The 16,865-nt window shown below is 50.8% G+C and overlaps 2 protein-coding genes and 1 long non-coding RNA gene across 11 annotated transcripts in view; 2 read left to right on the forward strand and 1 right to left on the reverse strand.

The window, feature by feature from the left end:
• Positions 1–1,428, forward strand: part of TLN1 (talin 1) — a 31,907-nt gene extending 30,479 nt beyond the window's left edge. For all 4 annotated transcript variants that reach the window (XM_058694964.1, XM_058694962.1, XM_058694965.1 and 1 more), the window contains 4 exons: positions 118–180; positions 277–459; positions 596–724; positions 854–1,428. In XM_058694964.1, coding sequence (XP_058550947.1) covers positions 118–180; positions 277–459; positions 596–724; positions 854–979 — 501 coding nt within the window. In that variant the 3' untranslated portion in view covers positions 980–1,428. The remainder of the gene's footprint in view (positions 1–117; positions 181–276; positions 460–595; positions 725–853) is intronic.
• A 1,854-nt stretch (positions 1,429–3,282) lies between these two features.
• LOC131491709 (uncharacterized) lies at positions 3,283–15,598 on the reverse strand. Of its 3 annotated transcripts, none has more exons than XR_009251612.1 (3): positions 12,481–12,826; positions 10,975–11,072; positions 3,283–3,594 (listed from the first exon to the last, which is right to left on the reverse strand). It is a non-coding gene; the product is annotated as an uncharacterized LOC131491709 (long non-coding RNA). The 3 variants fall into 3 exon arrangements; XR_009251613.1 differs by lacking the exon at positions 3,283–3,594 and adding an exon at positions 13,234–15,598 and having other exon boundaries at positions 10,609–11,072; positions 12,481–12,565; XR_009251611.1 differs by lacking the exon at positions 3,283–3,594 and having other exon boundaries at positions 10,609–11,072.
• On the forward strand, positions 8,915–16,842 carry TPM2 (tropomyosin 2). Of its 4 annotated transcripts, none has more exons than XM_058694977.1 (9): positions 8,915–9,189; positions 9,640–9,765; positions 12,826–12,959; positions 13,057–13,174; positions 13,268–13,338; positions 13,477–13,552; positions 14,049–14,111; positions 14,511–14,580; positions 16,689–16,842. In XM_058694977.1, the coding sequence occupies exons 1-9, from the start codon at positions 9,076–9,078 to the stop codon at positions 16,769–16,771; spliced, it is 855 nt and encodes a 284-aa protein (XP_058550960.1). In that variant the 5' UTR covers positions 8,915–9,075; the 3' UTR covers positions 16,772–16,842. The 4 variants fall into 4 exon arrangements, with proteins under 4 accessions (XP_058550960.1, XP_058550959.1, XP_058550958.1 ...); XM_058694976.1 differs by lacking the exon at positions 16,689–16,842 and adding an exon at positions 15,605–15,932 and having other exon boundaries at positions 8,918–9,189; XM_058694975.1 differs by lacking the exon at positions 13,477–13,552 and adding an exon at positions 13,797–13,872 and having other exon boundaries at positions 8,919–9,189.
• Positions 16,843–16,865: the final 23 nt, after the last annotated feature.

Here is a 16,865-nt window from a genome sequence, read left to right on the forward strand (position 1 = left end):
TACTTGGATACCCAGAAGAATGGGGACAGCTCTGCTGTCCACACTCGAATGGATCCCAGGCATTTACACACCTACGGCGAGCACAGGTCTGAGTAGGCTCTCCTCTTTCCTCCACAGGTGGGCGCCATTCCAGCCAATGCACTGGATGATGGGCAGTGGTCCCAAGGCCTCATTTCTGCTGTGAGTGCACAGTACCCACTAGGTCCCTCAGCTAGGAGACTAGAGGGGAAGGACCAGGGCAATAGGCATATGTTAATCTAATCCTCCCCACTTTAGGCCCGGATGGTGGCCGCAGCCACCAACAATTTGTGTGAGGCGGCCAATGCAGCCGTGCAAGGCCACGCCAGCCAGGAGAAACTCATCTCATCAGCCAAGCAGGTAGCTGCCTCCACAGCCCAGCTCCTTGTGGCCTGCAAGGTCAAGGCTGACCAGGACTCGGAGGCAATGAAACGACTTCAGGTGAGGAACCGTGACCATCCTGCTGTACCTTGGGCTGTGCTGCTTTAAACTTTTCCCCCAAGATGTGCTTTTCTGTGAGGGAGTAGAGGGACTCTCTCAGCTGAGTTCCCAGCCTCACACTGCTTTCTCTGCCCAGGCTGCTGGCAATGCAGTGAAGCGAGCCTCGGATAACCTGGTGAAGGCAGCACAGAAGGCCGCAGCCTTTGAAGACCAAGAGAACGAGACAGTGGTGGTGAAGGAGAAGATGGTTGGGGGCATTGCCCAGGTGAGCTTTGCCCCGGACACCCTTAAGCACACTGCCAACCAGGCAGTCACATTGCCTGTGCCGGCCCCAACGGCCCCGTACCCTAATGCACATACTTGCTGAACTGAGTCCCCGATCTCCATCCCTCAGATCATTGCCGCACAGGAAGAGATGCTTCGGAAGGAACGAGAGCTGGAAGAGGCGCGGAAGAAGCTGGCACAGATTCGGCAGCAACAGTACAAGTTCCTGCCTTCAGAGCTTCGAGATGAGCACTAGGGCAGCCGCTTCTATTTAATGCAGACCCAGCCCAGAGACTGTGCCTGCCACTACCAAAGCCTTCTGGGCTGTCGGGCCCGACCTGCCCAACCCCAGCACTCCCCCAAGTGCCTGCCAAACCCAGGGCCTGGGCCTGCCCAGTCCCGCTGCACATCCCCTGTCCCCTCCCTGACTCCAAGTGCCTTCATGCCCTAGGGCCCCCTAAGTGCCTGCCCCTCCCTAGAGTATTAACGCTCCAAGAGTATTATTAACGCTGCTGTACCTCAGTCTGAACCTGCCAGGGCTCCCGCCCGCTCCACCCTGCCAGCAGCTTCCAGCCAGTCCCCACAGCCTTGGCTCTGCTCCTCCTTTTTTGATACTGTCTACCCCTACCCCCAGCTACCTGTGGGGACCGCAGGGTTACAAGCCCCAAACAGGTCATGCTCCAATAAAGGTGATTCTGCCTGTGACCTCTGCCTGGCCTTGTGAAGAGATGGGAGATTCCCCTCAGACAAAGAGAATGTGGAGGAAAGAATGGGATTCAGTTCTGTCACCAGCTTCATCTGGCTCAGAAATGGGAGTGGGGGCACACTGTGGCAATCTGGCCCCTCCCCCCGCCACCCCTTCCTCCTCCTTGCACCCAGATCCCCAAAGTCACCACGATTGGGAAGCTGAGAAGGCCTGTTCCTGTGGTCCCCTATCTCACTGGCCAGCGCCTACGCCTCACCAAGTGGCATCACCCTGCTGCTGGGACAGCAGCTGCCAGTGCTCTTTGTGACTACCAGGGACGCTCGATCTTCGTAACCGTTCGGAGTATTTGAACAAATCCAATTCCTGGCCAAATTCAAATTTTCAAAAGCAGCTTTGCTAAAAAGAATAAGCCGATAAGATACAAGTGTCTGAGCCTCAGAGAACTATGGCCACAGATTTGGTTGAGGGTCCTAACAAGCAAAATACCCCCTGAGGCTGCACCGGCTAGGTTCTACTGTTGATGTGCTGGGGGACTTCTGGGCCCTCCTGGGCCTGTTACTCCTGCCGAGAACAGCGCTGGACGAAAAAAACTGAAAAAGCTTGACCCAGGTGTCTTGGTTAGCGGGCACAGCTCCCTGCTACTGGCAGCCCTGTTCCAGCTGCCATGCCCGTCTTTGAGGTTAAGCAGAGGGAGGTGGTCAGGGAGGTGGGTGTCACTTCCCCTCCCGTCCACATTCACCACCTCTGCCCACACAGTGTGGACCACATGGCAGTCCTCAGGCCTGTCGCTATTTTCATGCGTGGTTCTTTAACCAGCCCTGTTGCCCAGGAGGTTAATTCCTTGCCTCCCCTTCCAAGTAAAATACAAACACCACCCACTACTACTCTAGGCACCTTTCACCTCCTTGAAGCCATGACATCTTCCATTCCCGCTGCATTAGAATAAGTTTAAAGTAGATGCAATTGCTTTGCCCTCCCCAGGGCAGCCCATATGGAAGGTGCCAACTTCCTACCATCACTCCTGTCACTTGTGATTAATTCATTCAATATTTACTAAGCCATGCCCAGGCTAAGCACTGGAAAATAGAGATGCATTATCACCTCTGACGCAGAGACCTGGCAACTCCAGTACATACCACTGTGGCCCCCTAACCCCAGATTCAATGTCCTAGCGTCGTGACTTGGGAACTGTAGAGATCAAATCCCTTCCACAGCCTCCCCAACAAGTGGTAGTCCAGACTGTTTGAATTCCTCCAGCTATAAGCCCAGGGCAGCTGCTTATTCCTTCCACCACTTCCCCGCCATGTCCTCAGGAACTGTGACCAGTCACATACCTCTCACTAGTGGTACAGCACGGAGCCTTCTGGGGAGAGGCTCAAATACCCTCTAGACCAGCAGTTCTTAAAATGTGGTCCACCTAAGGGTGCCCAAGACCCTTTCAGAAATCCTCAAGTTCATTTTCATAATACTAAGGCATTTTTCTCCTTCACGGCACCCAACATTTGTACCGACAGTGCAAAAATAATGGTGGGTAACATTGCCTTAGCACACATCAAGGCCCCGGCCCAAACCACACTAACAGTCACTGTTGTTCTTCACCACCATGCACTAGCAATTCAAGAAGTAAATGCCAGCTTCACTTAAGAATGTACTTGGAGCTCCTGGGTGGCTCAGTTGGTTAGGTATCTGACTTTGGCTCAGGTCATGATCTGTCAGTTCCTGAGTTTAAGCCCCACATCAGGCTGTCTGCTCTCAGCACACAGCCCGCTTTGGGTCCTCTGTCCCCCTCTCTCTCTGCCCCTCCCCAGCTTGTTCTTTCTCTCTCTCTCAAAATAAATAAATAAACAAAAAAATGTCTTTGATGAAGCAATAAAAAATTATTAACTTTATTCCATGTAAATCCCTGAGTAACAAGTCTTCTCAATATTCCATGTGATGAATCGGGAAGCTGCACACCAAAGTACGGTGGCGTCTGGAGGAAAGCACTTACACAATCGTTTGAGTTGTGAGCTGAGCTAGCTGCTTTTCTCACAGAAGACCATATACACTTGAAAACAACCAGCGGACAAATCAGGCCTAGTGGACTTTGGTGTCAGGCAGAACTTCTCTCAAAAAGGAACAAAGTGACTCCATAATATCAGGGAAAAACCAACAGTATTTGTTGCCTAGGAATGATACAATTTGAGCTTTCAAGTAAGGATTCTGGAAAACTTGGGTCTGCTACCATGAGCTTTACAGCTTTCCCTAACTTAAAACTTGGACTCTTCTGTTAAAAACAATCCTCATATTAAGGAATTTGATTTCTTTTTATAATGTATAATGAAATGTGTCAATATCCGGAACATTTGCATAGTTCAGTGAATCAGTATTTTCCAAATGACCACTGCATGATATTACATCATTCTCCCTGGGTAAACGATCCAACCACAGTGCAACACAGACCAATGGATTTTAATGTAACATAGTACAAAAAAGTTATTGATGTGGTTTCAGATTCCACATTGCAAATAACCCTTAAGAAACAACCATTTGTCCAGTTTTAAGGTAGTATTGGAGAAGAATACACATGATTACCTGAAAAGGCTAGAAATATACTACTCTCTTTTCCAGCTATATATCTGGGTGAGGCTAGATTTTCTTCATATACAGTACTTCAAATAAACCACCATATATCAATAGAAAGCACAAGTAGATTTTGAGAATCCATACATCCTCTATTAAGCCAGATATTAAAGAGATTTATAAAAAATGTAAAATAACTGCCATCCTGTCACTAATTTAGGGAAGTGAAAATAGTTTTCATTAAAAATGTTTATGTTCAAATAGAAAACTTTTGGGGTGCGTGGCTGGCTCAGTTGGTTGAGCTTCCAACTTGGATTTCAGCTCAGGTCATGATTCCAGGGTAGTGGAATCAAGCCCCGCAGCAGGCTTAAGAGTCTCTCTCTCCCTCTGCCCCTCTCCCGGTTCGTGCTCTCTCTCTCTCTCTAAAAGAAAATACAAAAAAATTTTTAAAAATGATCATTAAAAAAAAAAAATAGAAAGATTTTGCACAGCAAAGGAAACCATCAACCAAAGGAAAAGGCAACCTATGGGGTGCCTCGGTCAGTTGAGCACCAGACTCTTGATTTCGGCTCAGGTCAACATCTCATAGTTGTGAGATGGAGCCCGCACAGAGCCTGCTTGAGATTCTCTCTCTCCCTCTCCCTCTGCCCCTCCCCTAGGCACATGTGTGTGCACTCTCTCTCTCTCAAAATAAATAAATAAACAAACAAAAGGCGACCTAGTGAATGGCAGAGGATATTTGCAACTGATATATCTGATAAGAGGTTAATATCCAATATATATAAAGAACTTACACAACTCAATGCCAAAAAAATACAATCTGATTAAAAAATGGGCAGAGGACCTAAGTAGACATTTTTTTCCAAAGAAGACATACAGATGGCCAACAGACACATGAAAAGATGCTCAACATTATTAATCATTAGGGAAATGCAAATCAAAATCACAATGAGATATCACTCCACACCAGTCAGAATGGCTAGTATCAAAAAGGTAAGAAAATAACAAGTGTTGGCAAGGATGTGGAGAAAAAGGGACCCTTGTGTACTGTTGGTGAGAATGTAAATTGGTGCAAATACTATGGAAAACAGTATGGAGTTTCCTGAAAAAAATAAAAATAGAAAAACTATATGACCCAGTAATTCCACTACTGGATAACTACCCAAAGAAAATGAAGATCCTATTTCAAAAAGATGTATGAACCCTACGTTTACTGCAGCATTATTTACAACAGCCAAGATATGGAAGCAACCTAAGTATCCATCAACAGATGAATAGATAAAGATGTGATACTCTGCCATAAAAAAGAATGAGATCTTGGGTGGCTCAGTCAGTTAAGCATCTGACTCTAGATTTTGGCTTAGGTCATAATCCCAGGATCATGGGACCAAGCTTTGCATCAGGCTCTGCACTGACACATGGAGCCTAGTTGGGATTCTCTCTCTTCTTTCTGCCTCCCCCCAAAGTACATGTGCATACATGTGCTCTCACTCTCAAAATAAATAATAACATTGGGGCGCCTGGGTGGCTCAGTTGGTTAAGCTTCCGACTTCGGCTCAGGTCATGACCTCACGGTTTGTGAGTTCGAGCCCCACGTCAGGCTCTGTGCTGACAGCTCAGAACCTGGAGCCTGTTTCAGATTCTGTGTCTCCCTCTCTCTCTGACCCTCCCCCGTTCATGCTCTGTCTCTCTCTGTCTCAAAAATAAATAAACGTTAAAAAAATTAAAAATAAATAAATAAATAATAACATTAAAAAAAAAAAAAAAAGGAATGAGATCTTGCCATTTGCAACAACATGGATGGACCTAGACAGAGGGTATTATGCTAGGTGAAATAAGTCAGAGGAAGATAAATACCATTTGATTTCTCATATATGTGGAATCTAAAAAACAGATGAACAAACAAAAAACAATTGACTCTTAAATACAGAGAACAAACTGGTGGTTGCCAGTGGGAAGGTGGAAGGGGACAGATGAAATAGATAAAGGGATAATATTAAGAGATACAAACTTCCAGTTATAAAATAAATGTCATGGAAATGAAAAGTAGAGCATAGGGAATATAGTCAATAATATTGTAATAACAGATGGTGACTACAGTTACTGTGACAAGCTTTGAGTTGAGTAATGTATAGTTGTTGAAGCAATATGTTGTACACCTGAAACTAATATAACATCATACATTAGTTATAGTTCAATAAAAAAAATGTATGCTAACAGGGTTAATCTGTAATGGGTTTACTTGTTATTTTTAATGAATTAGTATTTAAAATTTTTGTTTCCATTTTACTATGTTAAGTATTGATAGATATAATCCACTTCAACAAAAGCTTTTTGGATCTTCAAAACCCATTCTTAATTTTTAAGAATATAAGGGTTTTGGGGCACCTGGGTGGCTCAGTTGGTTAAGTGTTTGGCTCTTGATTTTGGCTCAGGTCATGATCTCACGGTTCATGAGATCAAGCCCTGTGTCAGGATTCTCTCTCTCTCTCTCAAAATAAATAAATAAACTTAAAAAAAAAAAAAAAAGAATGTAAGGGGTTCTAAGGCCAAGTTTTAAAGAAAAAACAGTTTAAGAACTGCTGCACTAGACCATGAGTCCCTTCAGATCCACACAGCATTAACAGTTTTATATACACGAAACCTGGTGCATAAAAAATATACCCAGCAAATGTTTATTAAGTGCATACTCTTATGCCTGATGCTATGCTAGGCATTGGGGATTCAGAATTGAAAAAGATGGTCCCTGTTCTAGAGGACTCACAAGCCAGTGGAGGAGACGCACAGGTAGGTACAAGAACAATTATAACAGGAACTATGAGGGGAATTATAGGAGCCTACACCAAAAACACACATCTATTAGGTGGAGGGAATGAGAGGGGCCAGGGAAAGGTTCCCAGAAAAGCTATCATTTGAACTGAGTTTTTAAGGCCACAAAAATCAGCCAACGGAAGAGAATTTTATAAGGAACAGAATGCATAAAAGGTGGAAGTTTTAAGAAAAGTATGGTCATTTCCAGGTCCTGCATGTAGTTCAGTATGAATGCAGCATGAAGTATATAAGTCTGTGAATTGGGGGTGAGGTTGGGAATTAGAGATGAGGCAGAGAGGTAGGCAAGGGCCAAAACGAAGGACCTTATATACCATATTAAGAAATGTGGATTTTCATCCTCAAAGGAGGGAGGGAATAGGGAGGGGTTTTGGAGGATTTTAGGATCTTACTCACATCAACTTTGGTAACAATGTCGAGGTTCAGCTGAATGAATATATGCATTGGGGAACCAGGACTGAGACCCCAACAGACACAGGAAGGAGGTACTATAAGGAGCTACCCAAGGCAACCCCCTGAGACTTGGAGGAACCTCATGTGTAGGAAGTAGAATCCACAGGAATAAGTGGAAGTGGGAAGTGAGGAACAGGGGAGAGCTTGGTAACTCCCTGGGGTTTAGCACTGGCTACTGGGAGGGTGGAGGTGTCTTCCTTGAGTCTGGGGAGAACAAGGAGATGGTTGGAAGGAACACTGCGAAGGTCAGATTTGTTCCACTCGTAGCAGGCAGGCAGCTAGGCAAATCTAAACACATTTCCGCACCCCCTCCCCCGCGGCCCTGGCCCGGGGCCCACGGTTCCCACGGTTCCCACCCCCACCAGCAAATCCAAGCCTCCCACCCCTCTGCCCCGGGGGAGCTAGGCATAGAGCTCCTGCCTAATTTCCTCTGCTTGGTCACCCCTTCCCCCTCCGCCGAACCGGCTCTCCCCTTCCTCCCCCCCACCACCCCCACCGAGGAAAAACGAAAACAAACAGTCCTGCGCCCCGCACCTCACACTTTCCGACCCCAGGACCCGGCTGCTCCCGGAGCAGCTTCTAGAGGCCTCGGTGGGAGGAAGCATCTCACCCCCGACTCCCCGACTCCGGGAGCTCAGTAACTCTTCCCCCTCGCCCTCCGCCTTCCCCGTCCCAGCCCGGCCCCGCCTCCCCACGGGGAAACAGCCCAAAAAAGGGCAGAAAAGAAATTTTGGCGTAAAGTTGGCCTGCAAGAGGAGACGGGAGAGTCCGCTGGGAGAAGGGGAGGGGAGGCAGGGCGCGCGGGGCCACCACTGAGAGAGGAAAGCGGGGTGGGGTGGCTGAGGGGAGGGCGAGAGAAGGGGGCCGGAGGGCCGCGTCCTGGGGATGGGGGCGGGGAGCGCGCCGGGTCCGGCTGGAGCCGCGGGGAAAATATGCGGGGCACGTTGGGGGGCAGGGCGGGCGGGGCGCGGAGCCGGGTACCTAGCCGCCCCGTCACGGTAGAGGAGGGGCCCTGGCTCCACCGGCTCGGGCTGGACGGGGAAGCGAGGGGAAGAGAGGTCAGGCCCGCCCTCGGGGGCAACAAACTGGGCCTCATTCCGCACTGGACCGGGGCTCTGGACTCCCCTCCTGGCTCAGTTTCCCCAAGTCCCTGGTGAAACTCACCGTTGTCTCTACCACGTCGGTAACGCAGACCCAGAGTGTGGGACTCAGGGTAAACTGAGGTACTCGAACCACGGAGGAGCCCCGCCTCCCAAGAGACATTTAATCCAGGGGGATTTACAGGAAACTTCTAAATTAAGGGCAGCGGCTGCTGCAGCTGAGGGGGGCACGCGGGACCCAGCGCCCGCGCAGCTGCCGTGAGCTCACGCCCCGAAATAGCCCCAGGGGCCCCAGTTGCAGCTGCCACTGGGTCGGGCTGTCACTCAGAGTAAGAGCAGAGCCCCCAGCCCGAGGGTCCCCTCCCCTCCGCAGGGCTGGGGTTTTTCCAGCCGAACGTCTTAGCTGCTTTACCTTCCGACGGCTGGGGGCGGGGGGAGGGGCCTCGAGGGGGGCGGTCCCGAGGGGGTGGGCACAGGGGGCGGCCGCGCCCCCCCTCACCGGGGTGTGCTTCTGCCCCTACAAGGTTTGGGCTGCGGTGGGGGAGGGTCCGGGCCCCCGGCTCCGCCCGGTCCCTCCCCGCCTTTTAGGCGCCCGCCCGGCTGGGACATCCCAGTCCCGCTTGGTCCTCCTCGCCGGCCACCCGTGCGCCCAGTTCGTCCAGTCCGCACTGCCTGCCCGTCGGCCCGCCCCCCACCGCAGCCATGGACGCGATCAAGAAGAAGATGCAGATGCTAAAGCTGGACAAGGAGAATGCCATCGACCGCGCCGAGCAGGCCGAGGCCGACAAGAAGCAGGCTGAGGACCGCTGCAAGCAGGTGGGGGCACCAGACCCAGTGCAACCCCCTCCTCCCCAACGAGGGAGGGGTAGGCCCTGTGCACCCAGCCTGAGGCCTGCTGTCCCAGGCTCTTGTGAACAGTGGGGGGAGGGGGGGGCGGGGGGGGGGAGGGAAGATAGACCTTCACAGTACCCTCAGGGACCTAGCCAGAGCCACACATAATCTCTCATCCACCATACCTGGGAGCTGCAATCCCCCAGTTTCCACACCTGCCCCCTGCACATCAATGATGTGCCCAGCTCCTCGGGGCTGGAAGCTTTCTCTCTACCCTCACCAGGTCCCTTTAACAGCCCTGACTACACTGTCCCTCCTCTGCTATCCTGCTTCCTCCCTGACAGCCTCTAAATATCTTCTTGTACCCCCCCTCGCACACACCCCTGCCTCCTTCCTGGGTCCCTGGCCTGACTAACCAAGGCCTCTCTCTCCCAGCTGGAGGAGGAGCAGCAGGCCCTCCAGAAGAAGCTGAAGGGGACAGAGGATGAGGTAGAAAAGTATTCTGAGTCTGTGAAGGACGCCCAGGAGAAACTGGAGCAGGCTGAGAAGAAGGCCACCGACGTGAGTGTAGACCTGCGGTAGGGTGGGAGAGTGCACTGGGAGGGGTCCCAGACCTGGGGATGAAAGAAGGAGGAGACCTAGACATCCCCAGCACCAGGACAGAAATGGTTTCCTCTCAGAAACCCAGGCTAGGGCAAGCTTGCACAATCTAAGGCAGCGGGTAAATCAAAACCACCTACCACTTCCCCTAGAGGACACAGCCTTGTAACTCCATTTGGTTCCAGTTCTTAGAATGTACAGTGATCAAGCAGTGAGTCATCCTGGGGGGTGGGTGGTACAAGAATTTACCATCTATCTTATTAATCCTCTAGATGGAAATGGGAGAAGAGGCTGCAACTCCATGTGCGGGTGTGGGGTGTAGGTGTGGATACTGTTGGGCAGGAGGAGGGAGAGGAATCCAGAGATGGGGCCTGACTTGAGTTACACCCCCGGGGGGCCATTAGAAATTCCCTGGCTTTGACCTCTGGCTCCAGCAGCCCTCCTGTGCACTGGAGCCCAGCTCAGGTTCTAATGACCCCTCATTTACCCTCATTAAGCTGTCAGCCTTGAGACCAAGCCAGGCCACAGGGCAGAGGGACAGGGCTACAAATGCCAAGGCAACCACCTTAGCAGGTCCGGTTCACTCAGATTTCTCTGCCCACCCCACACCCACTAACTAGACTTCTCTGCTTTCTGCCATTCTCAACCCCCACCTTGGTGTTGGAGAACGGCCATATGACTTTGGATATGGTACTTGAACCATTCTCTGCCTCAATTTCCCCACTTGCCTTCTATCGAGGATTAAGATGAGCCTATGGTTGGAGTTATGGAAGGATTAGAAAAAGCATGTCTGAACATCTGAGATCTGAGATGACATTACTGTTTATATTGACCATTATCCATGTTCCCCAACCCACACCCCCTGCCCCCCGGCCCCAAGGTTGGTTACTCTGACCTCTAGGCTTGGTTTTGGTTCTCCATCAGCCCTGGCACTTGGGAGGGAACTGACCTGCAGCTGCTAGCAAAGACAACCCTGGGCATCTGACGCTCTATAAATAACTAAGGCCCGGTGCAGCTGGAGGCAGGACTGGAAACCCAAGGAGCTGGGTGGGGGCTGGAGGGGAGGGGAGGACAGGGACAGAGCTGGGGATGCAGGGAAGCAGTGCCAGGAGCCGATAGCAAACACTGTCCAAACTTAATGTATGACCTTGAACACAGCACTTCACTTACACGGTGCCTCAGTTTCTCCTTTCTCTCTTCACATTTATCCAGTGAGGACAGTAGTGCCTGTACTGTGGTTGGAGAGCAGCATCCATAACTGGAAAGAGCTTGAAAAGCAGAAAATGGCAAATATCAGTCCTGTGATGAGGACCCCAGGACTTCCCAGACTCTTCAGAATCATTTGTCACTCCACTATCACGAAGAGAGTTTTCCTTTTATAGAGTTCATCTCTCTCAAGTAGACCCCTAATGTCCCCCAGAGTCATTCTTCCCAACCCCCAGTGCTGTCCCCAGAATCCTTCCATACTGAGTCATCTGGCCCCCTGCCCGTGAGGGCCTTTGTCACTCTAGGTGGCCTCCAGCACCTGGAGGACAAGCTACTACTTTCTATATATGGTGCTGTGTTTCCCCTGCTGCAGGTTACCTCCCAGGACCAGTTTTCTACCCACTCTGCCCCCAGGACTGCCACCCATCCCTTCCTTCTTTCACTTCTTCCCCTACATTGGCCCTTTCTCCTTTCCAATCTTAAATCTCATGGTCTCTACGATAAGTTTCTGAGGGAGAGACAGGAACAACCTAATATTTATGGAGTGTGGACTCTGCAGGCAATGTGCTCAAGTGTTTTCTACATATTATTTTACTATTTCCTGAACTTGGCTTATCATCAGAATCACTTAGAAGCTTATAAAAAAAAAAAATTTTTTTTTTTAAAGATTTCCAAGCTCCTGTCCTGGAGATCTCATTTCAGTCGATTGAGCCTGGAGCTAGCGAGCCTGTTTAGTTGTCTAAACCTCCCACGTGATCCTGCTGATTGAGTCATTATGTCAGAACAGCCTACAGAGGAGGAACTGCTTGTGTCAACTCAGATTTAAAAAGGAGGAGGGGCACCTGGATGGCTCAGTCCATTGAACAACCCACTCTTGATTTCGGCTCAGGTCATGATCTTGTGGTTCGTGAGTTTTAACCCCACATCAGGCTCTGCGCTGACAGTGCAGAGCCAGCTTGGGATTCACTCTCCCTCTCTCTCTGCCCCTACCCCTCTCTCCAAATAAATAAATAAAGTTAAAAAGGAGGCATCTGAGGCCTAGAGAAACTAAGTAAGTTGCTCAAGGTCATACAAGTGCTAAGTGGCTGAGGGTAGCTCACAATGGTCTGACTCATAGCCCGTGCTCTTAACACCAAACTGTACTGCTTCTCTCATTTTTCTTTTTGGGGGCCCTTCTTGCTCTGACCTCATTTTCTCAAGGTATCATTTTCAGTGGACCATCCCCCAAAAAACCTCCATGGTTTTGCCTCTGTATTGCAGATCAGGGGATGAGTATGTGTCGCTCACACAGCCTTTGGCAAGAAGCCCCTTCTTATAGGCATGGATGTCCCATAGAGGCCTGGCTAGCCTCCTGAGCCCCTCACTGGGAGACTGACTGGCAGCCAGTGACATCAGGGATCTTGACTGTGTGATTGGCTATTTTTAGCAATGGTGAGGTCTGGTTGGCCTGATGTGTCCCCACCCTCTTACCTGGGCCAGGCTTTGCTGTGGAGGAATCCCAGCTCCTCTGACCTGGTCCCAGCACTTATACTGCTTTCAGTGGGTACCGAAAGACCTGCAGATAACCATTGGGAGACTAATTATGCACCGTGTTAGAAGAGGCCCTGAAGCAGGGGAGTGGAGCCTGTTAAATGCATGTTTTGGGCCTCAATAGACCCTAGACGAAGATAGCTGGTTAGGGGGAAGAACGGGTTGAAAGTCTGGGAGCCAGGAAACAGATTCTTTCTGACAAGAATCTTACTATCCTCTGAAACCTCTCTGATCCTCATTCAAGGTAGACAAAGCCCCCTCTGACCTCTGGCCTTTGCCCCACAGGCTGAGGCAGATGTGGCCTCCCTGAACCGCCGCATTCAGCTGGTAGAGGAGGAGCTGGACCGGGCACAGGAGCGCCTGGCTACAGCCCTACAAAAGCTGGAGGAGGCTGAGAAGGCAGCTGATGAGAGTGAGAGGTGGGCAGGGGGCCTCCCAAGGGGTGGGCCGGGGAGGGTCTGGGAGCCCGTCTCTGCTGGTCTTGACACCACTTCCGCCCCTCTCCCTGCCATTCAGAGGAATGAAGGTCATTGAAAACCGAGCCATGAAGGATGAGGAAAAGATGGAGCTGCAGGAGATGCAGCTGAAGGAGGCCAAGCACATCGCCGAGGATTCAGACCGCAAATATGAGGAGGTGACAGCCCTGTCCCACTTCCTTCTCCCCACAAACCCCAGATACTCCCCGTAACTCACCCAGGCTCTGCTCCTTCTCTCCCTCATCCCCCAGGTGGCCAGGAAGCTGGTGATCCTGGAAGGAGAGCTGGAGCGCTCAGAAGAAAGAGCCGAGGTGGCTGAGAGGTAAGGGTACCCTGGGTGGCAAGTGAAACTCAGCCTGGTCCCGTGGCTGTGGGGCACTCTGGACAGTGGGAGGCAGTTTCCCAGGCTTGGGGCCATAGGGACAGGTCCTGTCCTCTGACCCCTAACTGCTGCCCCCAGCCGAGCCAGGCAGCTGGAGGAGGAGCTCCGAACCATGGACCAGGCCCTCAAGTCCCTGATGGCCTCAGAGGAGGAGGTAGTGACCTCTCTGGACCTTTCTGGGCAATGGTGCCTTCTCTCAGCTCACCTTTCCCCTGATCTCAGGCTGTTCTCTCACCTGCTGGGGGTCGGGAAGAGCCTGGGGCTTCCAAGTTCTGCTCACTGTCACTCTCACAACTTTGCTCTTCTCTTCTCTCCTCCACCCCTTCCCCAACTGTGCCGTCTTCACTGTCTCCCACACTATGCCCTCACACCCTCCCCCTGCCACACACCCCCTGCAGTAAATGTGGGGACCTAGAGGAAGAGCTGAAAATTGTTACCAACAACTTGAAATCCCTGGAAGCCCAAGCGGACAAGGTAGAGGGGGGTAGAGGGGCAGTGAGGATGGGGTCCTGCAGGGGAGGGAGGCGATGGGCCCAGGCAGGGAGGGGCTGGGTGTTCCCTGGACACAAGATCAGGAGCAGCCTGTGGACTCGGTGGAGCGAAGGATTTGTGGAGGCGATCTACTAATGGCGTGTATATGTCCCTAAAAGTATTCCACCAAAGAAGATAAATATGAAGAGGAGATCAAACTGCTGGAGGAGAAGCTAAAAGAGGTGAGAGTCTTAGGGCACCTGGTGACTCAGTCGGTTGAGCATCCGACTCTTGATTTTGGCTCAGGCCACGATCTCGCAGTTGGTGTCGGGCTCCATGCTGACAACGTGGAGCCTGGTTGGGATTTTCTCTCTCCCTCTCTCTCTCTCTGCCCCTCCCCTGCTCACTCGAGTGCACACATGCTCTCTCTCTGTCTCAAAATAAATAAACTTAAAAATAATAATAAAGTAAAAGAGGTGAGAGTCCTTCCAGTCCCCACTGTCCCCTCAAGCCCCCCATCCCCTCCAGAGACAGCCTGTGGCAGGGACTTTGGAAAAAGGGATGGAAGAGGAGGTTGACTTAAGTGAAAGTATCTGAGAGGCCTAATCTTTGTCATTCTCCCGTCTTACCTCAACTCCCAGGCTGAGACCCGAGCAGAGTTTGCCGAGAGGTCTGTGGCAAAGTTGGAGAAGACCATTGATGACCTGGAAGGTAAAAGGGATACTCCCCTGTATCCAAAGCTTTTTAAGCAGGTCACACTCCCCATGACTATCAGTCTGTCCCTTATTTTCCCATCCCATAATACTTGCCACGGATAAATTAGTGTTGGATCACCTGGGATTCCACCAGCTCCCGGGGTGTGACCCGCCATCCGAGGAGTTGTACCTGGTTGCAGTGTGTCAACTCCAGTGCTCCTCAAACATGAGTGTGCATGAAAACACCTCAGAGAATTTTTAAAACACAGCATCCTGGGTCCTAATCCAAAGTAGTTGCTGACTTTGGGCTGGAGAATTTGTATATCTAACAAGCTCCCCGGCAATGCCAGTGCTGCTGGTCCTCAGACCACACTTTGAGTAGCACTGACCTAGACAATCCTGTCTCCAAGTGCAACATAATAGAGCTGTGTCATAGAGACTTCTTTATTAAATATGGAGAGATTTGGTTTAATATCTAGGTTTTCACGACATTAATGGAAAATACTGTTTTAAGCTAGATTTAGTGAAAACGAACATCTGGGTATTTGCTAGTCTGTGACTATTTCTCATTAGTATCAAGAATGTTGTGCCTAAACTGTATTTTCTTTTTATTCTATAATAACCGTTTCACCTTCATAATTCCCACTTCTCATGCTTCCAGGCTTTCAGGCAAGCCTCAATTTTATCTCCAACTTTAGGACCTTAGACCCTTCTGGCTCCAGCACCCTCCCCCTGAATCAAGCATTCCTGCTTTTTCAAAGCACTGTACCCCCATGTCCCTGGGGGAGGTAGGAGCTCCAAGGGGAAGAACCAGTTTGGGCTACAGAGAAAAACAAGAGAGACAGGGATACAGAGAGGGGAGGAGGGAGCCCTGATGGCTATCCAGCTTGTTCTCCAGCCTATTTCTCTCACTCCATCTTTGTCTACCTCTCTCTGATTCTTGTTCTCTTTCCATTACCCTCTCTCCTTCCTTTCCTCTTTCCCTCCATTCCCTCTTCCCACACTCCCACCTGGTCCCCCTCCCCGTGATCCCCCCCCAGACGAAGTCTATGCACAGAAGATGAAGTACAAGGCCATCAGTGAGGAGCTGGACAACGCACTCAACGACATCACCTCCCTCTGAGCCCCACGCCAGTGTGGCCCCCTCAGCCCCTTTTCTCCTCTCCTTTCCACTCTCTTTGTGGGGAGGGGGCAGTCAGGAGGAACAAAGTTGTCAGCATCGCACAGCCAGGCTGGGTGCAGCCTCGGAGAAGCCCCACCACACCTGCCGCCCACCCTGGCACTTGCTTCATCCTTCTATCCAACCACTCACTCCACCCTCCAGCCTCTACCTCTTTCTGCTGCTTAATAAACTCAACTTGGTCTCCATGCTGTCTTCCTGCCCTCCAGAGAGCACTTCTATCATCCCCACAGAAACCCTGGCTCTTACAGACACCCCCAATCTTGTGCCCCCTCCTCCCCTGCTGAGCTCACCCACAAAACACTGTGGCCCATGCCAGAACCCCCTCCACATGGCACTCTCAGTCTGTCACCATGTCACTGCTGCATGTGGGCATGCATAACCCCATCAGTCACCATGAGCCCTCTAGTGCCTCTGACAGACATGCTCTTCGGCAGACCCAGGTCTGTCACTAACCTCCAAGCATTCAGCTGCAGTTCGGGGATTTAAGGGAATGACTGGAAGGGACATGGGTGGGGAGGTGCCGAGGAAGCACAAGAAGGTTGTGAAAGGTCTGGCTGGGGTAAAGTTTGGAAAAATGTCGGATGCCAACAACATGGGGCTTTCCCTGCAGGTCTGTTTTCTGCCTCAAGTCTGTCTGTCTGGTCCTTCCTTTTCTGGTTCAGTCTTTGTCTTTCCTTCCATTTCTAATACTCTTAAACCTTCTAAAGAAGGAGGGTAAATTAGTTCATGACTCAAGTCTTCCCATCCCACCCCCATGACCCTGAAGCCTTGAGTCCACGTCCGTCTTGGTCAGTCCATCCATTTGCCCTTGGCACCGGGTCCTCAGACCTCTAAGTGCTTATGTCTTCCTATGCCTCCAACCCACACCAAGTCTATTTGTCTCATCCCCCATCTCCCCCCATGTCTCCCTGCCCTTCCTCACGTGCTGCTTCCCCTCACAGAGACCTTGGCCAGTGCCAAGGAGGAGAACGTGGAGATTCACCAGACTCTCGACCAGACCCTGCTGGAACTCAACAACCTTTGAGGGCTGGCTCTGCCCCCCAGCCGGGCGATAGTTGCTGTCCCAACTCAATAAAATGGATATTACCTGCGTCACAGGGCCCTTTAAACCTTTCTTT

The sequence above is a fragment of the Neofelis nebulosa genome, chromosome 12, assembly GCF_028018385.1.
Source record: "Neofelis nebulosa isolate mNeoNeb1 chromosome 12, mNeoNeb1.pri, whole genome shotgun sequence".
NCBI lineage: Eukaryota > Metazoa > Chordata > Mammalia > Carnivora > Felidae > Neofelis > Neofelis nebulosa.

Coding starts and splice junctions, on each gene's coding strand:
- TPM2 (XM_058694977.1), top strand. CDS start 9,076: ATGGACGCGATCAAGAAGAAGATGCAGATGCTAAAGCTGGACAAGGAG. Junction 9,190..9,639: donor CTGAGGACCGCTGCAAGCAG/GTGGGGGCACCA, acceptor TCTCTCTCCCAG/CTGGAGGAGGAGCAGCAGGC. Junction 13,553..14,048: donor TGATGGCCTCAGAGGAGGAG/GTAGTGACCTCT, acceptor TGTCCCTAAAAG/TATTCCACCAAAGAAGATAA.